The sequence below is a fragment of the Misgurnus anguillicaudatus genome, chromosome 7, assembly GCF_027580225.2.
Source record: "Misgurnus anguillicaudatus chromosome 7, ASM2758022v2, whole genome shotgun sequence".
Taxonomy (NCBI): Eukaryota; Metazoa; Chordata; class Actinopteri; order Cypriniformes; family Cobitidae; genus Misgurnus; species Misgurnus anguillicaudatus.
Genome location: NC_073343.2, coordinates 2385467 through 2411996, shown reverse-complemented (window position 1 = coordinate 2411996; position 26530 = coordinate 2385467). Strand labels below are relative to the sequence as shown.

General features: G+C 38.3%; 1 protein-coding gene across 4 annotated transcripts; it reads right to left on the bottom strand.

Annotated features, from left to right (window-relative positions):
* Nucleotides 1–258: 258 nt before the first annotated feature.
* Nucleotides 259–26154, bottom strand: bach2a (BTB and CNC homology 1, basic leucine zipper transcription factor 2a). Of its 4 annotated transcripts, none has more exons than XM_055172515.2 (6): nt 25897–26154; nt 25681–25827; nt 8658–8914; nt 5971–7332; nt 3170–3376; nt 259–1025 (listed from the first exon to the last, which is right to left on the bottom strand). In XM_055172515.2, the coding sequence occupies exons 3-6, from the start codon at nt 8898–8900 to the stop codon at nt 576–578; spliced, it is 2262 nt and encodes a 753-aa protein (XP_055028490.2). In that variant the 5' UTR covers nt 8901–8914; nt 25681–25827; nt 25897–26154; the 3' UTR covers nt 259–575. The 4 variants fall into 4 exon arrangements, with proteins under 4 accessions (XP_055028490.2, XP_055028488.2, XP_055028489.2 ...); XM_055172513.2 differs by having other exon boundaries at nt 25681–25795; XM_055172514.2 differs by lacking the exon at nt 25681–25827.
* Nucleotides 26155–26530: the final 376 nt, after the last annotated feature.

Here is a 26530-nt window from a genome sequence, read left to right as displayed (position 1 = left end):
CAGTTTTTTATTGCATTTTTATTTTAATTCATTTTTATACACTTTATTGTGTTTATTTCTAATGAAGAATTTTCAGTTTTTGAAAGATATATTCATTAAATAATTACTATTAAATATGTGTTATGTCTATGAATATTTACTGACAGGTAAACCTCTGAAAATATTTAATTTAAATAATCACAATGTGTAAAAATTATTTAATGAAAAAAACAAAAAATTAATTAAATGTCAAAGCAATAAAAAGACAATTAATCATCCTAATTGTCAAAGCGCTAAACAGGCAATTAATCGTTATAATCGCCCCAATTTATTAGGCAATTACCCCTCCCAACAAACCATACATCAAGAAAAGCTTTTTATTCAGCATACAAATGATGTATAAATCTCTTATGACCGGTTTTGTGGTCCAGAGTCACATATGACAACATCCACATGTGCAAACACTAAAAAAGAGACACAACCGAACTTGACCATATAGAGTAGCAACAAACTAAATATAACAGTTGTAAAAAATTGTTACATTTAGAAAAGACTGAACCAATATTCTTGTTTAATAAAAATCCAGTTCACTAGACTCAGCATTTTTTGGGCTCTTCTGTGGTGCACTTCTCAGTCATTTCCTGGCAGAAATCGCTGGTTACGTTCAAAGCGCTCGTCTGAAGCGACGGCTCTGACCTCATAGAGGTGACGACATCCTGGCAAGTCACCGCCTCTCTGTGTGCTCGTACATGTGGGTGTGGTGACCCAGCTGTGGCCTGACAGTCAGTTAACCCTGGTGATGTCACCAAAGTGCTACGGGAGGTGAGAGTGAGGTCTATACTGATGGGACTGGGAGAGACACTATGGTCTGTACTGACTGAACTGGAATAATCAGGGTGCAGTTGATACAGAGTTTGTGTCTGACCTGGACTCTGCTGTTCCTCTCTGCAGACCTCCTGAGATAAAAAGGAAAAGTTTTCCCAGAGTTCTCCCATACAGACCTTCAGATGGTGTCGTTCTGTTAGGAGCTTCTGTCTCTCGCACACCTAACACAGGAGAGACATGAATGAATCCAACACAGATATTTCTAACATTATGTGTGTGATTCTTCAAGTACAGGATGATTTTGACAAAATATTTATAAAAGCAACACTTTACAATAAAGTTGTATTTGTTAATACTAGTAAATGCATTAGCATTTACATAAATACAATTTTTCGTGTTAGTTCATTGTGCAATACTACAACTAATGTTAACTGCACTATTGTGTACTAAACCAAACTAATATACAACTTTTGATTTTAAAAATGTATTAGCATATGTTGAAATTAACATGAACTAAGATGAATAATTGTTTTATTGTTTATTTTGTGTATTTGTTATAATACAATGTGTTAATGTGGTTTATGGTTAGAAAACACATTATTTTCCACATACCATTTTTGTAGCTCCAGATTTCACTCTCTTCCTGAAACGCACGGATTTGAAAAGCTCTGTATCCCTGATTGGCCACCTAATCTGTACATTGTGATTGGCCTGAATACCTCTAACATCAGCCGGAAATGTGACGCTCCTTACCATGTTTGAAAGATTCGGTCACAATGCAATGCTAACAGAAGTTAATTTACAGACTGAGTCCGAAGCAGGAGGAATTATGATAATGTTTTCTTTGGTCACCAATCCCAGAAAGTAAGCTGTTGCCTACAATCCGTGTGTTTGTTGTAGTCAGAGAAAAGAGATTTACGTTGGAGATGATAAATCGTGTCATCGTTTACTTATGTTCCTTTTGCATATCGTTAACATGTACTAATACACACCTATACCCCACAGGAAATTTAAAATTGTGAATCGGGCAATAGGTCCTCTTTAAACATTTTAGGTTTAAAGGGTTTAGTATAACCTTTTAAATTTTATATTATCTCCCAATAATTGGTTTACCTCATGCTTCACAGTTCTGAAATGTTACATTTACCTAAATTGTCCCATGCAGACATTTGAACATCCCCTCTAAAATACAATTTAGGAAAAGTATTTAAATCAGAGAAAGTTGCTTAACTCAGAAATATAGTTTAAAGTCACAATATAATTGAAATAAAAACTATATTTATTTTTGGAATATTGTGGTATTTAAAAAAAGCTTATCTGTGATCATTGTTTTTATAAAGTTCATGTGCCCTCATAATCTTTATCAAAAATGTAAATTTAATCCACTTCTTGAAATGATCGCTGCACCCGAAACTGCCTACTTCCATACCATATGGTAGGCATAGTAGTGCTTTGGGCCCTGTCCCAAATGGCACACTCTGGACTTGTGGACTTCCTCTGAGTCCACACTTTGATGACATCATGTAGTGCAGACTTTAGGGACCCTTGACGCGAGTCCATGAGGGTGCACCGGAGTCATATATTGGGACAGATTTGAGCGTCATGTCAGAAATAGGAAAAGAAGTTGCTTATCAGTGTGAACTCCTTCCTTCCATCCGTCGTCTGATTGCTCTTTCGCAAGGACTTCTGGGTTGGTAAAATGCATGGAGCCTGCAGCAGTGCGGGCTTTACTGAATACCACATCAAGGGTGCAAAGGGGGCGCTAATAAGCACACTTTGGAGTGTAAAAATGACAGATAGGACACCCCATGGACTCGTAGACCAAGCAAGCATGCGCAATTTAAGGCCACAAGACCAAAAGTCCACATGTGTGCCATTTGGGACAGGGCCTATATGGTATGGAAGTAGGCAGTTTCGAATGCAATGGATCTCTCTTTACTTCCGGTCATGGGGTATGGCAGGTGGGCGGGACCCAGAAAAAGAGTAGCTACAGCAATTAGCAAATAGTAACATGACCCTACTTACGTTATGATGGGGAAAATAAGACAATTGCTAATTCGGTTTCATTGTCACTTTAAACAGTATTAAATACAGTAAAACACAGTAAAATCGAATGAGTATCTATACAGTATGTACTATTGTAAAAACAAAACTCACTGTCTCAATGGTGCTGTCATTACTACCCTAACTACCAGAACTATCCTAAAGTCTTCACAGTATGAACATTATGTTAGGTCGTGCAAATGAGACATGATGGTGAGAAAACCTGACAGATGAAACTATTTTATTTGTCAAGATTAAAGTAGTCAAAAACAATTTTGGCAGACGGTGTAAAGAAATGCCGTGTGTGTGGTTGCCAGCCTACCAGTTTATGTATTTCATGCTCGAGGTTCTGGATGCAGTCCAGCTTTCTCTTCCGGCACCGCTGAGCCGCGATACGGTTTTTACTGCGCCGTCTCATCTCGTGAATGAATTCTAGCTGGTCTGAGGTCAGTTTGTGCATCTTTATCATCAGCTGAAAGTCGTTCCGTGGAAGCTCTGTGATCTGGTCCACTGAGAAAGGCAGTTTCACCTGCAAACATACAGCACATTAAAGCTATTATATAGCAAATCAATCACGATAGTTCACCACTAGATGACACTGCCAACTAACACTTAAAGTGAAATAAAACTACAAGTTACTAAAAGAAATTGGTTATTATCAATTAACAAGCTGTTGGTAGATTGAAGCTTTGTTAACCGATTAATAATCTCAAAATTGCCAAATATTGGCATATTTTATTGACCTGGTTAATACTGTGGCCCTAAAAAGCATTTTGACAGTAAAAATAAATCATGGTGCATTATAGAAGCCGTATGGCTTTATGCTATGTGAAAAAACTAAAGACTGTTAGCTATTTAAAAAAAAAAAAAGGAACACGACTTGAATGTGTCTGACCCAATCTTCTGGCTCGAGTTGAAAATATGTCATCATAAAAATAAAGACTGTGAATTCACTGGGTCATTACTTTAAACATAATTAGAGATTTATACTACAGGGACAGTGGTGATCTATGCATGTAATTATCTTAGGCAAAGAGCCACGGTTTAGTTTTTCTTCGGATTATTCAGCCAATCACGCTGCAGATCCAGAAATGTCATGCAAATGAAGATGTCCTACAAATCCTACAAATAGACCGCCTGTATTCCTGTTTCGGCAAAGGCAAAACCTGACTTGAGGCATCGTCGAGGGAGTGTATCAGTGCTGACCGTGACGAATACACTCTCTGTTATGACCTTGTGCCACTGCTCAGTCTGTGTAAAATGGAGGTCTATATTTAACCGCTCTACTACAGTGGGGACCGCAATAAGGCTAGAATGACAGATTACGCTTCCAGCAGCACATGCACGTTTTCCTTCCTTCTTTCAGGCCGTTTCTGGGAGAAGGAGCTCATACTGTGAAGTAGGACTCATCTGTTAGCCTGTGAGGTGAAGCGGACCATCATCAGATGGGTGCCTTGGGGGCCGCTGCCCCACTTCTCTTTCTGGGGACCAGCAGCTGGGAGCTCGAAACTCCAGGACGGTGAAGGGCATAATAAAGACGACTGAAAAAAGATTGGTTTCTGCAAAGTGTTACTACCCCAGCAAGCAATAGCTGTCATTTTACCATCTAGGACCCGATATAGTCCGCCTATGAGTAACCCACTTCTAGCCAAAATTAATTTGGTAATTTGGTTACATGTTATTTTAGTATGATATATCATCAAGTAAGCAAAGTCAACAGTGATTACAAGGTGTTTAGTTTCATTTATTTGTAATAAATTAGACGTCTATTACAGTCCATTTTTAACATGCAAAACTCTTAGAATCACAGAAAAGTATTTCATTTATCTCTCTCTTTTTTGGCAAAACAATACTTCTGTATTCACTCACATACTACCAAAACATCACAAAAAATCTGTCGTCTCAAGTGGGTCATTAGAAATCAAAAGACTAAATGAGACAGCAGATGATCATACACAGATTCCAGTGTGTACGATGTTGTCAGGAGGAGGTACAATTATGTCAATGGGACCCAAGAAACAAGAACGGCTCTGAGTTTGTTGCCATGGCAACCCTTGAGTGTTTGCAGCTTGTTTCTTTCTTGAGCCTTTGAAAATTGGGTATCATATGTAAGAATGGGCTTCCGTCATTAAAAAAATACTACACTAAATATTGTTATTAAAGGAAAACACCACTTTTATTCAATATTTTACTGTGCTCTTACCTCAACTTAGACGAATTAATACATACCTATCTTTTTTTTCAATGCATGCACTTAATCTTTGTACAGCGCGTCGTGAATGTGTTAGCATTTAGCCTAGCCCCATTCATTCCTTAGGATCCAAACATGGATAAATTTAGAAGCCACCAAACACTTCCATATTTTCTCCATTTGAAAACTGTTATATGAGTAGTTACACGAGTAAGTATGGTGGGACAAAATAAAACATGGCGAATTTTTAAGCTGATAAAAAATTAGAATTATATTGTATTGTATTGCAGCACTTCGACTCGGCGGACAGCAGTTAACATTACAGCGCCCAAGGACGAAGTGCTGCAATCTAAGTTTCCTCCATACAATACAGTTCTAATTTTTGATCCGCTTAGAAAATCGTCATTTTTTTGTGGAACCATACTTACTCGTGTTACTACTTTAAATAGGGAAAACACGGAAGTGTTTGGTCGCTTCTAAATTCAACGTTGTTTGGAACTAAGGAATGAATGAGGCTAGGCTAAATGCTAACACCTTCACAACGCACTGTACAAAGATTAAGTGCGTGCATTGAAAAAAGGCATGTATTAATCTGTCTAAGTTGAGGTAAGAACATAGTAAAATATTGAAAAACGGTGGTGTTTTCCTTCAATATAATTAATGTACTGGCATTTTTATGTGTAATAGCACAGTGGTATGTGACAGAAATGTATTTGGAGAGAGACTAAAAAAATAGTTTGAACTTGTGCCTCTAGCGTTCCTTTTCCTCTATTTGTAGAGCACTGCATCAGCAATGCAAAGGCTATGGGTATGATCCCAAGCAATACAAATACTGATAAAATGTATGCATTTGGGTCTGCTAGATGCATACATGTAAATGTATTAGGTATAAGGTTTCTCTGTCATAAAAATGATTTTTAAAAAGTACAAACCTCTTCTCTGCGCTCTTTGCTCGGACCTGATTCGCTATCTCCATCAGAGAACGATCCGGACTCGTCACTAGAATTAGTGTCATACGATTTCTCGCACTTGATCTTCGGTGGCCCGGACATACTGTGCTCCCTGTGTTCGAGTGTCAGGCACCGCTCCATGGTGGAACAGGGAGAGGTAGAGAGCTCAAACTGGGGCAGGCTGGAAGGAGAACCACCACTGCCATCCTCAGCATACGAATAGGAAGAACAAGAGCTGGAGGTCCTAATGTTGCTCTCGGTACGAGAGGAGCGGGGACACATTTTAATGGGCACCGGACAGCTGCTCTTCAGGCGTCGGGGGTAGGACACTAGGGGCTCCTGAGAAGCAGAAGTGGGGGACAACGTTTGGGAACAGGGAAATGACTGACTGGAACCCGACCATGGGTCATCGCAGGTATCCTGACATAGATAACTTTCACGAGGGTAGGAATGTGCCGGTGCCAAAAGATGGTTGGGGGTGCGAGACGAAAAGATGACACTTCTTCGGTCGCTCTCAAATGAAAGGGATTTGGACAGGTTATCGGTTAACTTCTCTGCCCTCTTTGAGGAATCCATGCCAAGTTGCCCAATGAAAGCCTGATAGTCCTTTTGAAATTCACCTTGAGTAACATGAGATGTCTTGTTGGCACGCTGCAGATCAGCGATAAGACACTGATCTGAAGCGACTTCCTTATTTACAAAGGAGCGCAGGCACACTGGTAAACATTTGCTAACAGGAAGTTCATCAGGTGTTGAACTAAGCATTCTATCATCTAACTCCATTTCCATGTCCATCTCGATGTCCATCTCAGTCCCCCTACCCTTAACCAAACCATCCTGCTCAACCTCAGACAGGTCCAGTGGCTCAAAATCCTCTCCACTGGTTGGTTCTTCTTTCACTTTGGAGAGATCCGGGCCCAAGTTTGAGGTACTGCTGTATGAGGAGGTGTTCATGTTGTGCTGATACTTTCTATATTTGGGATAATGAGGTTGGTCTGACAGGTCACCGCTTGCTTGTAATTCCTCCCCACTTTTCGACAGGCTGAGGTCACAGGGGTGCAGCCTCGATCCAAACAGAGGCGATTTAGAATCGTCCTGTGGCATGTTTATGCCCTTTGACCCATGATGGTTCAAAGGTTGAGGTGATGGAGGGTTTTGGCTGGTGTGCGTGTTGTCAACCTCACTTTTCATCTGGTCCTGTAGGAAGAGGAAGCAAGAGTCTTCTAGGTTGTGCATGCCTAGGAATTCGGCACAACACATGACATCCTGGATGTTTTCCCTGTTTAGTAACAGCTTGGCTGTGTAAGCGAACTGCAGGAGTGGGCCAAACCCTCTCTCAGTGATCTGCAGAGAAAAAACAGCACATTAAAGTCAACAGTAGTTTTTTTTTTTGAAAAAGATACCTTTTTTATTCAAGGTATACATTTTATCAGTATACTTGTTGCCTGAATTGAACCTATAACCTTTTGTGCTGCTAACCCAATGCTCTACCAACTGAGCTACAGGAACGCTTACTATATTTTTTGTTTAAAACATCAAACAAATACAACCAGAGCAATCTTCTAGTCCTCAAATCAATTGACATAAGTTAGAAACAACATTAGAGTCTATGCAAAATGTTGAGTACAATATATCATGAGCTTACAAGCTTCATGTCAGGAAATAAAAAGTAGCGAACAAATAGTTTCAGGAGTATAAAACAAACCGCTCTTCTCATCACTTTCAATCAAGCTATCCCTCTCACAGGTATCCACGAACGCTTGGGGCAGCACAGACGCATCAGGAACATCATTTTTAAAATAGAAAGTCATCCAACTGAAATACATGTCCCCTAGACACTCAGTCCTCCAAGAGCTGCTAATAAATTGAAAAGCTGGGGGGAAAATGCTGAGCATTCTCTGGATCTATTTTCAGCTTACATCAGCAGCTGCCGCATGCAGTAGTGTGTCTTTGTGGACGCCAAGCGCCATATGAGATCCCTACAACCAGTGATTCTAATGAGGGCGGCAGGCAGGGACGCATGGACACATACAAGGAAAAGCTTTACGAGGAAGAATAAGCTTAGGATTGCTCTAAAAGGAAAGATATGAAACTCATATTATGATCATCATGCAAAATACAATTTGGCGTTTTCAAGGCTAGTGAACTAATTGAGATGCAAACAGGGCCTTTTGACATTTCTGGGATGTTGCAATACAGGTGAGATTTGAGCTTGCAAAGCATCTACAGTACAGTGCTAGCATAACACGGAGTCATGAATAAATCATACTGGAGCCTTCATAGTGAAGTTCTGTAAGGGAACTCTTATACGGCTACTGTCAAAGACAATAACCAATTAAACCATGTCAAAGCCGAAGAAGAACTCTTGACACTTCTTACTCTATATTTGTTCTTTCGATCTAAACAGGGCCGGCACCATAGGGGGCTTACAGGCACTTTCCCGCCCCCTCAAGAGCATCATTAAGGTTGAATGGGATTTTAATGATAAAATTTGTTATTTAAAAATCACATTTGACATCGAACATCTAAAAGTAGATGAACAAAAATAAAGTTGTACCATTCAAGGTTCCATATTTCAGAGGATTGTAAGGTTACATTAGTATGGGGTTACAAAACACATCACTGGTCATGCCATGCTTCACGCAGGGTGTTGCGGGTTCTGGACTCACCTTCTGCGGCAGACTGATGACAGGCTCATGTTCAGTCTGACCCCTGAGCAGCAGTGAGAAATACTGGCTGCTGGCCGCAAGCACTGCCCTGTGGGCACGGATCTCCCTCCCCTCCACCAGCACCGTCACATCACACAAAACGTCCTGCTTCCTCTGTTCATTTAGGCACAGGAGGATGTTGGCACAATGCACTGTCGACTCATACACATACATGGGAGCTTCAGTCTTCTCCTCCGTAGACATTCCTCACTCGGAGCCTGCGGACAAAGCGAACACATGGGTTGAGTTTACAAACAGAGCTGCGAAACTCGCGGGTCAGCAGCTGTGACACGGCCTTGCTTTGAACTGCGGTGCATGAGTCAAACGAATACCTTGACTGATTCACGTTACTCAAAAACATGGTCAGCAAAAACTTCACAGATGTCACACATTCAGATAATGGTTCATTAGCAGCCTACAAAAGTGGGCTGACAATTAGCACTGTTAGATGAATCTCCAAAGCAACATGAGGCAACTAGTAGCATCTCAGACAGAGAAGTCACATACAGTACAGATGGCAACTTGTCAAAAGCAATGGTCTCAGAGACAGTGACAGCATATTGTATACGGTACCAAACAAGAATGAGTTGCATTAACAAAAAAAGGAAAAGTGATAGGAAACTAAAGCTCACGTATATTGTGGTCCTATAGCTCAACCGTGTACCGCGCTGGCAATTGTGGGTTCGATTCCCAAAAAACACACATACTGATAAACTTGAATGCACTGCAAATCACTTTGGATAAAAGTATCTGTCAAATGCATAAATGCATTAACACTTAACATAATGCTATGTTACAAAGCTAATAAATACCACCAAAAATGTGCCGTGCTTTACAAAACAGAATTATAAAGGCTATACATGCAACAATGTAGTAAAACACATAAAAGTTTCCTTTGTGCTGTTGACAAATTTCACAACCATGCTGCCAAAAAGATCAGACTTTATCCAGATCACGAAGATGACTAAATATGCTGTATTACATGTGCCAGTCCAGTAGTTGGCGATGTTACATTGTAAAGAAACACGACATGCCGGCACTCATATGCATTCTTCTACAGTGCAATAAATACAAAACTGTAAAAACTGGTTATCAAAAACTTTGAAACACATCTTTAAAAGTTTGGGTTTTCAGGACCCAAATTGGCATTGTTGTGCACGCAAACAGCCGAACCACATACCGTATTTTCCGGACTATAAGTCACACTTTTTTCATAGTTTGGCGGTCCTGGAACGTATAGTCAGGTGCAACTTTTACGTCAAAATTATTTCATATGAACAAAGAGAAATCATTACAGTCTTCAGCCGCGAAGGTCCGCTCTATGCTGCTCCTGTATTTATGTAATTCAATGAATTCAGTGATTGAATGACTTTGGGACCTTTTTCAACTTGATTTGGCTTATCGTGTTAATTTAGCCTATTCAGCCTCCCAGGTATTGTGTAAATAACTGTCTATGTTACTTTTATATGTATGGACACCTATTTAGTCTGCTGTTTTGTGCTATTGATTAGTTGAATAACTTGCCTTTCCAGATTAAATGTCTGTCCTTCGGCTTGGTTTTTTTTTTGTGAAATCATTTTCTAAATAAACGCGACATATAGTCCTCTGTGACTTATATATGTTTTTTCCTCTTCAAACCGCATTTTTGACTGATGCTACTTATACTCCGGAGCGACTTATAGTCCGGAAATTAAGGTACAAATTTTCTATTGTTGTGTAATGGCCCCTTTTTTGTAAAAAAAAAAAAAACGTTTTTACCCCTTCAGGGTGAAACATTTTATGCATGTTATGACAGTCATCCTGCCAAAGTTTAATTTGTAAAACTGACCAGCTAACTCTACTGCACATTGTCTTTTTACTTAAAGTCACATGTTCTTTCCTATTGACAAATTAACTAAATCAAAAAACAACTAAGCTACAACCAGTCTACTAAAGACATTTACTCAGTCTAGCACACAAACAGGCATATATCACTACACAGTTCAGCATCCTGGCCTAGTCAATCTCTGCGCATGAATCATTAACATGTTTTCAAGTAAAGCACACACAGACTGATAACAGCTGTCATTCCCATGCACTACCTGCACTAATGAGATATCACCACCATCAAATCATTCAGAGATGCCGCTCTGAAACGATGAAAAAAACAGCATGCAAATACACATAGAAGGGATTACAGAAGGTTTCATCATCATCATCAACAACACACGATGCATGACAAAGTCAGACAACCAAGGCCATAATAATACAGATGAGCATTTTACCATGAAACCTGAAGAATTGCATATTGTCAGTATTGGCACAGTGAAATAAAATAAGTCAGTCATCAAAAAATGTTTGTGAAATATATTAACATGCATCATGAACTAAGCTGTGGAAACACATTGGTTGCGATCTCTAAAGATTTAGTCTACTCTGTGTCTGATCCTTTAGGACTGAATGGAAATATAATTAGAAGGCATTTTTTTTAAATGGCCACTTTGTTGACCAGCTCTGAAGTCTTCTTAATAAACCCCTAATTCCCTGACCTAGATCCACAGCCAGCACCAATATGGCTTGTATGTGGTGTAATTTCTTCCAGTAGTTTTTGTGGTAGCCAATGGTACTACTAGCAACAACAAGGTCATGGGTTTGACTTGCAGCAAGCATGCACACTTAAAAATGCATAGCTTGAATGCACAGTAAGTTGGTTGAGATAAAAGAGTCTACCAAAATGCATAAATGTAAATGTAGCTGCAAGCAGCAATTGCGGGATCAAGCCAACAAGTTGAGTTTGGGTGAACGGTTTAAAAAACATAGGAAAAAGAGCCCACCTGTCACTATAATATTCTGATGCAGAGATATGAGAGTTGCTAAATGGTTGCTAGGGAGTGAATTGGTATCGGACAATGATTATACTCCAAGCCACGAAAGGAATTTAAAACACCTTTAAAAACTGAAATAAAACAAATATGAAATGCGGGGTGCTTGATTTTCGAGGAAAGAGAGTCGGGCCGAGTACCAAAACACACTTGTAGCCAATCAGCAGTAAGGTGCGTGTCTACTAACCGACATCATTGCCCGCTTTACGTATGTGTGGGGTGGGTCTATCAAAAGAAAGTCCAGATTCTATTGGGGTAGGGGCGTGTTTGTTTAGGTGATTTCAAATGTCAACATTGGCTTTCAGAGATCGTGCCCCCCGCCTTTAAGTAAACCAATGAATCCTAAAGTATTATATAAAAATGAGGCTTTTCAACAGTTTATTATAACAGAAACTGGTAGTATTTGGAATAAAACTCAATAAAAATTAAGTTGAAGAAACATGCTCATTAAATCCCGAAGGACAAACATTAAATAATTGATTACAGAGCACAAACGTGGTAACCTCATTTTCCCCAAGACTGCCAAGACATTCATTAAAAAGAACATATAACTCAAGGCCTCCTCACTTCAGGGGGCAATACGGCTGTTATGACCACCAAGAGAAGACCGGCCTAATTTCATACTGACCTGATTAAAGCGGCCACCCTTTCAGTAACGACCCTTAAAAAGCCTTTCTGAGAATAATAGGAGTATATTGCCTTTAAGAATAGCTCACATGAGTTGAGAGTGTTCTTGACAAGTTGAACGAAAGAATAAATGGTAAAACTTTATTTGAAGGGGTGTTCATAAGACATGACACCTTCATAATCATGACATGACACGTGTCATGAACATGAAGGAGATTTTATGACAACTGTCAATAAGTGTCATTTGTTCAATTATGTCATTTTTAATGCAAAGATGAAATGTCTTTGTTAAGACGAGTAGTTATACGAGCAAGTTTGGTGGTACAAAATAAAACGTAGCGCTTTTCTAAGCAGATTTAAAAGAGGAACTATATTTTATGGCGTAATAGCACTTTTGGGAGTACTTCGATTTGCCTGAAAAGTCCGCTCCCCTTCTCCCTCTCATAATGGGAGAGGGAGGGTGTTACTGCGTGCTATTACGCCATACAATATAGTTCCTCTTTTAAATCCGCTTAGAAAAGCGCTACATTTTATTTTGTACCACCAAACTTGCTCGTATAACTACTCGTCTTAAATAGGAAAAACGTTGATGTGTTTGGTCACTTCTAACTTTATCTCTAAATGGTACCATTGAATGAATGGGGCTAAGCTAAATGCTATCGAAGCGTCGCAGCGCGCTCCAGCTCTTACGTGCACGCACACAGATGATAGAGGAATGTATCAACAATTGTTAGTTAAGGTAATAACATATTTTAATATTGAAATGAGTAGACTATTCCTTTAACTCAACACTTAACAGTTTTTTCAACGGAGTTTCAAAGGACTATAAACGATCCCAAAGAGGCATAAGGGTTTTAATCTAGCGAAACGATTGCCATTTTTGACAAGAAAAATTAAAAATATGCACTTTTAAACCACAACTTTTCGTCTAGGTCGGTCCAGTGCGACCTAACGTAAATGCGTAGTGACGTAGGGAGGTCATGTGTTACATATATAAAACGCACATTTGCGGACCATTTTAAATAATAAACTGACACAAAGACATTAATTAGTATCATTCCACATACAACAACGTCGTAACGGTCCTCTTTCAACACACTTGTAAACACTGGGGTGGAGTTTCGCGTTCGTCCTCTGTGACCTCTTGACGTATTGCGTGAGGTCACGCTGACTCTTTCAGGGCCGGATCTAGACGAGAAATTGTGGTTTAAAAGTAGGGATGCACCGAAATGAAAATTCTTGGCCGAAACCGAAAACCGAAAAAGAGGAAACCAAGGCCGAAAACCGAAAGCCGAAACACCGAAAGAAATTATGCCAATTATTAGTACTACCATTGCACTTATGGTATTTTTGCGTGTAATAGAAATGGAGTCAACACACACAATTTGAGAAGAAAATTAAGCCAAACAGCATATGGCATAAACAAACCCAACTTCAGTTATTTAGGCCAGTGGTTTTCAAACTGGGGGCCGCGAGATGGTGCCAGGGGGGCCCCAGTTTTATGACATTTCATGAAATACATTAATTTATCATGAATTCTGTGTAATTAAATCAAAAAATAAGGCTACTAACCAAAAGCACTACTTTTTTGTATAATTTAATTTTTTTTATTAAAATTTTAGTGACACATCAGGTTGTTAAAAGTTAAACTGTTTGTTTAATTAATCCTTTGGTGCTTGTTTGCCATGCAGTATACGTTTAAAAACTGAGATGTGCTAGTTGTGGTTTTGTTTAACATTAATGTTACATAATGCTGATAAAAATGATGGCATTTTAATGCACGTTAAAACCCTGAATGGATCGAAGGCTCAGTCAAATGTGAATATCTTCGTTATTTAGTCTGACATGTTTTTGTTTAGATAGAAAGTCATATTTAGCCTACCTTCTCCGCTGAAACCCGTTTTTCTCATTAATGCCAGCTGCAGAAAAAAACTCTGCTCTGTGGTTATCCAGTGAGAACAACAAACGGATCTAACAAATATATCTGAATTTAATATTATGTTACAAATAACGCAAGCTGGCTTGATACATTATTGCTGAGGGTGCAAAGTTACGAGCTTAATTTAACAACACTTCACAAAACGGAGCTATTGTTTGCTGTTACGGAATTTGCAGTTTTCGGGTTCGTTATAACCATATCCACAGATAAAATTAATGTTCTCCGTTTCGCTTTCCATGTGTGTCTCGTGTCGTATTAACGACAAAATAAACTAGGCTATATAAGGAAGCGAACAAATCTCTCATGATGCACACGGCTGCGGCGGCGGAGAAGCACGTTTAAAGGAACACGCCCACATTTTGGGAATTTAGCTTATTCACCGTATCCCCCAGAGTTAGATAAGTCCATACATACCTCTCTCATCTCCGTGCGCGCCGCAACTCCGTCCGACGCAGCCCCCGCCAGCCCAGCCCAGCACAAAGACCGGAAATGCACGGCTCCAGCCAGTACACTGCTCCCAACAAGCGACAAAACAACGCGATCATTTTCCCACCCATGTGCCGTGATCTGTACAGTCAAACCGTGCACAAACAACAAGGTGATACGAGACACAGCGATCCCCCAACAGCATACACACTGAGAACTACACTCTCTGAAGACGAAGCACCGCCGCACGGGCGGAGCGATCCGCTCGCAGCACACGAGAAGCCCCTGGTGAGGTGCAGAGAGTTCGGTCAGAGTTGTGCAAATCACTCCGCCCATGCGGCAGTGCCCCGCCCCCAGAGAACACAGCCCTCAGCATGCACACTGCCAAAAGATCGCTGTGTCTCATATCACCTTGTTATTTGTACACGGTTTGACTATACAAATCACAACACATAAATAGGAAAATGATCGCGTTATTTTGTCACTTATTGGGAGCAGTATACTAGCTGGAGCCATGCATTTCCAGTCTTTGTGCTAAGCTAAGCTAGCGGGGGCTGCGTCAGACAGAGTTACAGCACGCACGGAGATGAGAGAGGTATGTATGGACTTATCTAACTCTGGGGGATACGGTGAATAAGCTAAATTCCCAAAATGTGGGCGTGTTCCTTTAACACCCGGCATTAAAACTCTAAACACTTAAATGAGTCTGCAATCTGAATTAACAAAACAATCAGAAATACATACATATTAATTTTCATGTATATTTTAAGTCTGTAAAAGACCGTAGAGGTGAAGTGAAAAAGGATTAAATGAGCAGTAGCCGTAATGCTGCGGTGGCGGATAAAAACGTTTGAACATAATTTTTCCCCATTCTAATTATTATTGCAGATCGAATGTTTGACCATTCGTGCACATCCCTAATTTTAAAAGCAATCATGTTAAATGTCTGTTATTCTGGATGTTAATCTGAACGAATGTTTAGTCAGAGCTTGTGAAAACAGTACACAAATGCCCAGAGAAAAGGCATTGCGGAGGTTGCGGAGGTCCTGGTCAGAAATTCGGCGGACGCGGGGTTGAGAGAAATCTAGTCCACACCGCAGATATGTTACTTCAGACAAGCACGTGCAGGTCGCGGTTTCTGTTTGCGTCATCACATTATTTCGGCCGTATTTTTTCGGTGATAAAAGTCTTTCGGCCGAAAACCGAAAATCCACGTTTGGGCCATTTTCTGACGAAAATTTTCGGGGGCCGAATATTCGGTGCATCCCTATTTAAAAGTGTATATTTGTTATTTTTATTGTCAAAAATGACAATCGTTTTGCTAGATAAGACCCTTATGCCTCGTTTGGGATTGTTTATAGTCCTTTGAAACTCCGTTGAAAAAAACTGTTAAGTGTTGAGTTAAGTATTAATTGTTGGTGTCTATTAAAGTCCATTAAAATGAGAAAAATCCTGCAATGTTTTCCTCAAAAAACATAATTTCTTCTCGACTGAACAAAGAAAGACATCAACATTTTGGATGACATGGTGGTGAGTAAATTATCTGGATTTTTCTTTTAAGAAAATGGACTAATCCTTTAATGACAGTTGTCATAAACCTGCATAAAATCTCCTTCATGTTCATGACACGTGTCATGTCACGATTATGAAGTTGTCGTGTCAGTCTTATGAACACCCCTTCAAATAAAGTTTTTAGCAAATAAATTATAACATATTATAATATATAAGATATTAAATAACTATATTTAGTGTACAGATATCGTCAAAAAAAGGTAGGTAACACTTTACATTAAGTTTGTATTTGTTAACATAAGTTTACGTCTGACCTCATTGTACACTCCAAAAAATGCTGGGTTATATTCAACAAATCACTGGGTCAAAAAAGGACGGACCCAAAATGCTGTTTCAACCCAAAATGCTGGATCGTTTTCACCCATTGTTAGGTCAAATATAAACATTTTCTTGGTTAATTTAACCCAATTGCTTGGCTCATCCCTTTTCAACCCAACGCTGGATTGAAAATTATTTAAAGTGTACATTTGTGGCAAAGCTTCTGTTGCAAAGAAGGGTCATATCAGATCGAACTGAAACCAATATAGGCGGTATTGTCTCGTATCCCGTTGGGAAAAAATAATGATATATTACCAAAACTCGATATACTGCCCAGGCCTAAACCTTTAATTACTATACCACACTGAATGAGTGGAATGAATCTCATCTTTGGAAATCTCTCATAACCTTGACATCAACTCTTTGCCTGTCTGGCGCTCTTGCGGTGAGAACATTGAATGAACACATCCTCATTACACAGGCTATTAAATGTGGCTGCTATTTGCAGATCCATGAGCTCATCCCTATTGTTACAGTGCGTGGCAGGTTGCTTTTGCAGCAATCCAGTGCTGTCTGATGCTTTTACGCCTCCAGGATAGAGACGGCATAGAAACAACCAGAGAGGCAACACACCTCATGTAACAGTTCATCTTGGAGGGATTTTCCAGTAGGAAATTTAACAATGACATCATTAAGTTTCAACAATGAACTATTGTGCTGAAAATAAGGTTAGCTGTCTCTGTTTCAGAGGGTCACTGTCAGGTTCACAAGCCAGTATAAAGGATGTGAACAAATGATGTTGTGGGAATGGACGTCTTTGAAAAATGCAAGCTATTTTTTTGGTACTCTGTGGGAAATTTCCCATAATGCACTAATGATTCCATTCACAGCTGCCCATCTTGAGTTCCCCATGTAATTTTGGACACAATATTCAAAGCCTTTAGCATAGCGTATGATAAGTGCAGTGCATTATTATATTTGATCAAAAGTGCACATAGTAATTTAATTATTTAAATGCCACATCATGACACATTTCCACAGGTTTAATCACCCATCCCTAAGTGCGAGTGCCCATAATTATATAAGAACTAATATTTTTGTGCAAAACTGAGCAAACTGTTATGCAAAGTACAGTTAACTAAAACACAACGGGGGTAAAATCAATTTGGTTCTGGATAAACAGGTGAAATATAACTCATAGGGCATTCCTGCAGGCTTTTAAAGATATATGGTAATTCCATGCCAGAATATTTTTGGCACTTGCTGTTGAAGCCTATCTTGAATGAATCATGATTTCCCAAACTAAAGTGAGAAGTGACTCATATCTGTCTTTAATATGGGCAACAGTGACACAGAAACACAGCAAGCACTCTATAAATAAACACACACAGGCGCTTGCATATTCAGTACAAGCAGTACAGACAATCAGCAGATGTTCATAAGGGAGACATTAAAATATATATTCATTTACAGACTAAAGCAATGAGCCACGAGAGGCTGTTTCCATTTAGACTCTTGGGTGAGTAAATAGATTAAACTCAAACATTTTTCATCTTGCATTTTTAATGCAATGCAAAGCTTAGCAACACAACTAAAACGCTCTACATTTATGTTCACTGTAAACCAGAATAAGTGAACTGTACTCAAACTGTGACAGAAGTTTATTCAACTTTAAAGTTTTGTGTGTGTTTAACGATTTTCCCAGCTTTGAGATCCACAAATTCAAATAAAATGAGTCAGAAACACTTAACTCAAAAATGTAATTTATAACTTCCAAACTGAGTCAATTCAATACCACAGCCTAATTTTAACAAACACTGCAAATAATTACAAACTTTTTGTGGTTGGATGAGCTTTATGGCATTCAGTGTGCCAAGAAAGATATATCATTGAAAATTATTTGAATATTAAATCAACAAAACTGAATAGTACTTTCCAGTTTCCATCATGCTTTGCATGAGCCTGCATTACAAGAGCATTTTTAAATTAAGTTATATTTTATGTGGTTTTCCATAAAAAGAAAGACTCAATAGTGTAACACAAAATTGTTTCAATCCGACTGAATTTAATCTGATTGAAGGTTACATACAGTTTAACTTTACATGCACCCTAAACATTGCAATGAATAAAATGTTCGTTTACATGTACTTTATATATATTCCGAACCGAATGTCTGCGCAAGCGAAAAGCCAAGGTTGCCAGCATTGCGTATCAATACCATCCCAATAGACATTCAAAACTAGCCCAAAGCATCCCAATAACTATCCACAGCCAAGAACAAATGAACTAAATCCTTTCATCTTTAACACGCAGAAAAAAACCACCCACGTAGACAGTTTAAACAGTAGCCTAAATTTGAACTCGAAAAAAGCAGAGGACTTGGCTCTCTCGCCAAGTTCATGCACTCTTTAACTCTGAATAAATGTACAAAGTTGAGTTGGAGAAAGTTCTTCTTAAGAAGTTTTCAGATATACAGTATAATGAAAACACAATTTTCAAAAGGCAAGACGCTATTTTATTGCTTTATGTAGTATATTGTTATGAAAGTACAAATGAACGCTGCAGAATGTACAGCACATGAGCCCATTACCTTAAATGCATGATGCTATTGCATGTTTCTGTAACGAGAATAATGTGATGCGTAAATATAAAGTAAATATAAGATGTGAACTTAAGTGCAAATGTTCTGCACATGTGCACATGAATGAGTAGAAAATACTACGATTCAAGCGTTTACATGCATGCTTTTCTCCTGCTGATCGGATTACAGATCAGACTGTGTAGTATTTTGTACATATAAATATGAGTATGAAATATAAACTTTTAAGTTTGGGTTAATTGTAATTTATAAATATTATATTTACTTAGAGATTTTGAGTTGGTTTACTTGGTTTTTAGGTAATTGGTTTCCACAAGTTTTGATGACTCTGAACTTGTCAGGTTTTAATATTCAAAGTTGTCAAAACTTCAAGTATAGTATTAAGGGGGACATATCATGAAAATTTCCAGATTTAAGTGCTATAATTGAGTCCCCAGTGCTTCTATAAACCTAGAAAATGTGAAAAAGAACAACCCACAAACTTATTAATTTGGCTCCCCTTGTGATGTCAGAAGGGGATAATGCCATCCCTTAATCTGCACTATCCATCCACGGCACTGCCATTTAGTGCAGAGATCAGATCATTTGCATTTTAAAGGACACAAATGCCAAAAATGATTTTTTTTCTCGCACCTACAAAATGTCAATTTTAATATGTTATAATAAATTATCTACTGTATATGGTATTTTGAACTAAAACTTTACCTAAGTACTTTGGAGACGCCGAAGATTTATTTGACATCAAAAAAGAAATTTCCTCTTTAAAATAAACAAAAAGTAAATTATTTTTTGATTTAAGTGAAATGTTATTATTTATTTATTTCAAAAATGTATCTATTAAAACTGACAGTCTTTAAGTTTATAAACGTAAAAAATAGAGGCAATCAGTCGCCCCCAATTTTTTGAGTTAAAAGAACTTATTCGGGTTAACAGTGTAGCTTTGTTGTGTCCAGTCACTCGCTTGTAGTGTACAGGCAGTGTGGATGGCTTGTCAGCATGACCAAGGTCTGGACATCCCATCTAAACAGATGGTAATTGAGGCCAGCATGGGCCAGAGAGACAGACTAATGAGGTTAAGCCAGCAGGGTGGACCTGATTTTCTCACAAAAAAATAATTTAAAAAAGTCTCACTTTTCTGGTTCACTTGTCCTTTAAAGAAGAAATACTTACATGCACACCACAAGCTCAAATATCTCAAACGGAATGACTACTTAAGAATCACTAAAACGCTTCAAAGATTTTATCTTTCTGGGATCTCATTAACTGGTCATAAAACAGCAAAATGAAGGGATGTGAAAAGGCAAATGTTGAAATGTCTAAGCACCTGATAAAAAATTTCATCATACTTTACTCATGCACCATTTAAGTGTAAACACATTTTAAGACGATTTACATCTTGTTTATGTACAGATGACTTAAAGGTGTACGAAGGCATCTTGCGACAACAAACTATTTAAAGAACATCTAAACAGGCCTCACAAACTCTATAAAAAAATAACGCAAGAGTTTACATAATCTCTATGTTGTAATAATAAATAACATTTGACAAAGCCACAAGCCTTGTTACTGTACACTCTTATAAAAAGGGGGGTACCTTTAAAAAGGTCCCAATACAGTATGTACCATTTAGGTACAAAAGTGTACTTTTTGAAAAGGTACCCTCCCAGTGACAACTTTTGTACCTTCATGTACTTTTTTTCTAAGAATGTAGGTAATATAAGTAAAAATGCTGTCCTAATATGTACCAATAGGTACAGATATTTATACATTTGGTACCAATATTGTATGTACCTCTGAGATACTAATATGAAGTCCTTAGTGTGAAAGGGTACCACCACAGTGACAGCTGGGGTACATATTGTGACTATTTTGTCCGACAGTGCTAGCACACATTTAAAACTGAGGAAACCAAAAATACAATGACATTTTGGACCACCACCCTGAAAATGAGATGAAGTTCACTGTTGTCATTTCAATACATTGTATCCAAAATAAGCACAGGTATTTTAATCCACTGGGAATGACCTTTCCTTTCCAATACTCCATTTTCTAAGATGTCATCCGTTACTCTCTTATTACAAAGTCAAAGACATCACATATCGCCTGAAGGATGTTTGCTTATTCTGAGACCAAAATTAACCAAAGAGATCAGTTTTAGTACATCAAAAAAATGCTTTGTCGGATATACAGTGAAATCTTAAATAAATTGGATAGCTCTGGTCCTGTATGCAGCAGTTAAAGCCCATGACACAAAACACCTGTTTAGCCAGCTACTGTATAGCATTCACAAAGGCCATAAAGATTCATGTTCGCACTAGATTCACAAAAATGATTTATAAAAGCACGCGTTTATATTGTTAATACTGTAACAAATGCATATAAGCACAGACTTTAATATCTAACTGAACTACTGTTAAGGGTGACATAACCCACAGATATTCCTATTTATAAGTCAGCCCATATCTGTTACCCTCATAGATGCTATACAGTTGGCCACCCCGTGACAAAGCAAAACTCAAAAGAGTTTATCTCACTTTCGCTACAATATTGTATATCAAGACTGAATGCAACCCACATATCATACCGAAACCCCTGCGTGTTTACTGCTTACTACGCAGCTGGTTTCCTGCATTCATATTATGTGCTGATTTGACTGTGTCACTTTTACCTAAGTCAGCTGATGACCTACTTCAAAAAGAGGATAAAGGTCCAAACGCTTCTTTCATCTCTTCATCAAAGTTGAAGATTCAGGTAAAACAGCACTGCTAAGCATCCTAAAGACAGTCAAAGAATTCATAGATAATAGATAAGAGAAAGAGACACACAATTCTTGTGCACTATTGTTTGAAGTGAAGGCCTACCTTGAGGTTAGTGGATTTAGTGGTTGAAGCAGCGATGACTGAGATATGCACAAACTGAAACCATTTGAAACTTTTCACATTATGCATTTGGCAGACACTAATCTAAAGCAATTTACAGTGCATTTAAGCCGCTCACTTTTTCAGTATGCGTGTTAACTGGAATTCGAAGCCTTGACCGTTTGCGCTGCTAATGCAATGCACTACTAAGTGAGCTGTTCAGGAAAACTAATTCTTACAATACAACCCCCTGTCAAATGACTCATAATTCTTGGTCATGTAACTGTCACTGTAACAGTTATCAAAAAAAAAAAAAAGATCTTAAAGGGACATTCCACTTTTTTTGAAAATATGCTTATTTTCTAGCTCCCCTAGAGTTAAACATTTGATTCTTACCATTTTGGAATCCATTCAGCCGATCCCTGGGTCTGGCGCTAGCACTCCCAGCACAGCTCAGCACAATCCACTGAATCTGATTAGACCATTAGCATCGGGCAAAAAATTACCGAAGAGTTTCAATATTTTTCCTATTTAAAACTTGACTCTTCTGTAGTTACACCGTGTACTAAGACCGACGGAAAATTAAAAGTTGCGATTTTCTAGGCAAATATGGCTAGAAACTATACTCTCATTCTGGCGTAATAATCAAGGACTTTGCTGCTGTAACATGGCTGCAGCAGACTAGTGATATTACGCAACGCCCGAAAATATTCCCCTTTCATTGAAAGTAACCAAGGGGACTATTTTCAGGCAGTGCATAATATCACTACACCTGCTGCAGCCATGTTACATCCGCAAAGTCCTTGATTATTACGCCAGTTTGAGAGTATAGTCCTAACCATATCTGCCTAAAAAAATCGCAGCTTTTAATTTTCTGTCAGTCTTAGTACACAATGTAACTACAGAAAAATCAAGCTCCAAATAGGAAAAATATTGAAACTCTTTGGTTATTTTTTTGCGTAATGCTAATGGTCTAATCAGATTCAATGGATTGTGCTAAGCTAAGCTAAAAGTGCTAGCGCCAGACCCGGAGATCAGCTGAACGGATTTCAAAATGGTCATAGATATATACACTTGATTTCCCCTTGGGGTTCTAAGCATGTGTCAAAACCGCCGCCATCTTGAAACAGGGGTCTTGTCATAGGACGTAGCTAGGTAATGCTACCATCTCCGCCTGTACTTCGAATTCATGGACGATGCCGGACTTTTGTGCTGCCTATGGATGTTAGGCCTTATAGCACTATGCATTAAAGTTAGAAAAAGTAGATTTTCATAATATCAAAACTTTAATTTTTTTCTGGACTCAATGCTAATAAATACATGTCTGACTGTTGAAACGAACCAAAAGAAAACCAAGAAAATCACATTTATAATGATTTATGGCAGTGGTTCTCAAACTGGGGTCCAGATGGTGCCAGGGGGCCCCAGTTTTATGACTTTTTATAAAATACATTCATTTATCATGAATTCTGTGTAATTAAACCTAAAAAGAAATAAGGCTACTAACCAACAGTACTACTTTGTATAACTTAATATGTTTTGTTTAATTCAAATGTTAAATTTTAGAACAGTTTTTGTCATACATTTTCTTTGGGGGGGCCGCGAAGGAATGCACCATACACAGGGGGGCCGCACGCGGAAAAAGTTTGAGAACCACTTCCGTTATCCGTTACACCATTGCCTACAATGACGCTGATGCAGGGTTCCCCTGTTTCAAGATGGTGGCTCAATTTGACGCATTCGGTCCAATGAACTGAAGTAGCCAAGGCGACATCTAGTGTACATATCTATGCAAAATGGTAAGAATCAAATGTTTAACTCTAGGAGAGCTGGAAAATTAGCATATTGTCAAAAGAAGTGGAATTTCCCTTTAAAGTAACACTTATACAACACAATGTTGGATTGTGCTCTTTTGTTTCTGACAGATGACAATGTTTCAGACCATTACAACCGTCTAGCAAAAAGTGAACCAGAACTCATTGGCTTCACCAAAGCTATCTGTTAATAAATGACAACTGGTGGTCAGGTGTATTACAGCTGTTTCACTTACTGTGCAAACATAGCAGAAATGTATGCTATGAATGTGAATGATGATTGCGTTATTTCTTTTCTAAGCAACCAGAGTAATGTTTATTATCTGGCAAATGCTAAAAAGCGTGATCAAATCCCACACTTTTAAATTGAGGAAGAGACTCAAGGTGTGGTGAGCCAAGCAAAGGGATTGGAGTAGAACCACATAGCTTGTTAAAACCACTTGAAACACCATAGCAACAGCATTGCAACAGCTTAGTAATGGTTCCAACAGCATTTTTTTCACAAAATAAGCATTTTTAATACTGAATTCATTCTTACTGCCTTTTTTTTGGTATGGCTATTTTGTCTAAAAACAAAAGATCCTAATATTGTTTTGTCCATCTGTATCCAATATAAAACAGTGCAGCCCTCAATATATGAGAAAGAATTCAGCTTTCACTCCTGACTTCTGTTTGCTTCTATCAAATGTTTACAAAAGCGATTTTACGCCAATGAAGAAACAAGTCCAAATGTTGCAAACACAGGCAGAAGACAAAGAGCATCTGTTTCTCAACTGGTGATAAGCGTCAAAACCACAAATGCTGACAAAACATGCACAAAACATAAACAGGTGCTTTCATCTGAATAACAAACAACTGTTACATGACTAGGGAGATGTTTCTGCACGATCGATAGAGAAGTTAGCCATTGATTCTGCACTGCCATTGATTTTCATTATTTTATGCCAGACTGTAGAAATTCCTCGAGTTATTATCACAGTAAGGTCACAGCTCTAAATAAAGACCTGAATGAAATGTTTAAACGTACTGTGAAAAGTACTGCAAATTAATTAAAGTAAAATGTGATGAATTCATCCATAATAAATCTGAATACTGAGAATCTGAATGTCAGCACAAAAAAAAATCACACAGGAAGTTAGCTACTCTATATGTTGTCACACAAAATACCTGTGAACATCTCTTCTCGCAGGATGTAAACCACAAACACCCTTATCCACCCATATTAACTGTGTCGTATCCACAATACAAATCAGATTTTGCTATGTGAATGCAATACATAGAGAATCACAAATAAAGCAATGATTGGTCCCTGGCTGGTTGTCATATAAAGGTATATCATCTGCTTCAAAAAACAGTAAGATAAAGCAACTTTGAACATGAGCAAGCATACAATGAGGATCTACCAGCCACTAAGTAATGCCTTGTCACTCTTCTTTCATTACAACAGTGATGCAATTCCACTTATTTAAAAAAAAAAAAAAAAAACGCTTCAACATCCTTTAATCTTACTTGGTCAGAGCATGGCGAAACTACGGATGCCACTCTGAGTATACAGCTTGGGTTATATTTGGATGTGACCACAGATGAAACTACTGATACACATCAGTTTATCTTTAACAGCTTCAAAAGAATTCACACACCTCTGACTAAAAACAAAACCAATTCTAAACAACTTCATAGTAAGTGTATGAGCACTGAATATTTACATACACTTATGTGTGTATGCAACATCTTGTACACAAAAGCAAAGATAAATGGGCATGGTAATGCTGATGAACATCAATGCCAAACCTAAATACTACAGAAAGATGGATAAATGCACACAAAATAATTCATAAAGCCGTGATAAATATGGTCTAGCTGTTCACCATGAGTCTGGTTTCAAATGCATCTTATTAGATAAGCACCCATTACGGATTTCTATTTATAGATATACAGAACAAAACAATACACAACATTGCACTGCTGATTCACTGTTTCCCATTGTCTCGGTCACAGTGTTTATCTGCTTAAATCCACAGTTGTTGTACCTGCCATCCACTAGTGACTAAATGCAGCACGAAGACCCAAAAATGTCAGTGCAGCTCTATTGACTGGATCCAAAGGCATTGACGTAAGCTTTCTGGTGCTGAGACATTGCCTCGTCTGTTCAAGGGTTGGACCACAAACAACACAGTCTGTCAGACAAAAACATACAATAACTGTCATAAAACACAAAGTAACATGCATGCAGGTTTGTCACTTACCTAAACTTTCACTTGTTCCTGCACGAAGACGCTTTCACATGGTCTCCGTTATCCGTAAGACGCTCTTTAACAGCCGGACCATGCACGGTTATTCGTTTGTCTTTAAAACAGTTGAAATCGCGTTCAATCTCCGTCTGCGTTGAGCTACACGCGGGACCGCGCGCTTCTGCTTTGCTCTTTGCTGATTGTGGGATTTCCAGCACGCGCCTCCTCTAAATTGCTACATTGTTGACATTGGGGCGATGACGTCATGGCGGTGCGCCCACAGCAGCATAGTTATGAGAAAAAAATGGCACGAGCTGTGCGGGGCTTCCACTATTTGTGAATCTCACATTTAAGTGCATGTAAATGAATCACCCAGATACTGCGGATATTAATTTAACGCGTTTGGGGTGATAATGATTTCATAGATAATGTTTTTTTATTACTTGTTATTTACAGATTTAACCCTGAATTAATTTAAACCTCTCTAGAAACTTAAAATTTTTAAATTTAAATTTTTTTTGAATATTACAATTAAATTCTACTTAAAAAAAGTGTCTCATTTTGATGTGTAAAAATCATTGTTTCAGTGTTTATCTTTATTCATAATGCTAATTTATTATATATATTTATTTGTTATTTTGCTGGTCAA

What these genes read in the sequence shown, in the direction of transcription:
- bach2a (XM_055172515.2), bottom strand. Translation starts at nt 8,900, where the DNA reads ATGTCTACGGAGGAGAAGACTGAAGCTCCCATGTATGTGTATGAGTCG. An exon ending in TCATCAGTCTGCCGCAGAAG is followed by an intron (nt 7,333 to 8,657) that starts GTGAGTCCAGAA and finishes TTTTCTCTGCAG; the next exon opens with ATCACTGAGAGAGGGTTTGG. An exon ending in GCAAAGAGCGCAGAGAAGAG is followed by an intron (nt 3,377 to 5,970) that starts GTTTGTACTTTT and finishes GTATGTTTGCAG; the next exon opens with GTGAAACTGCCTTTCTCAGT.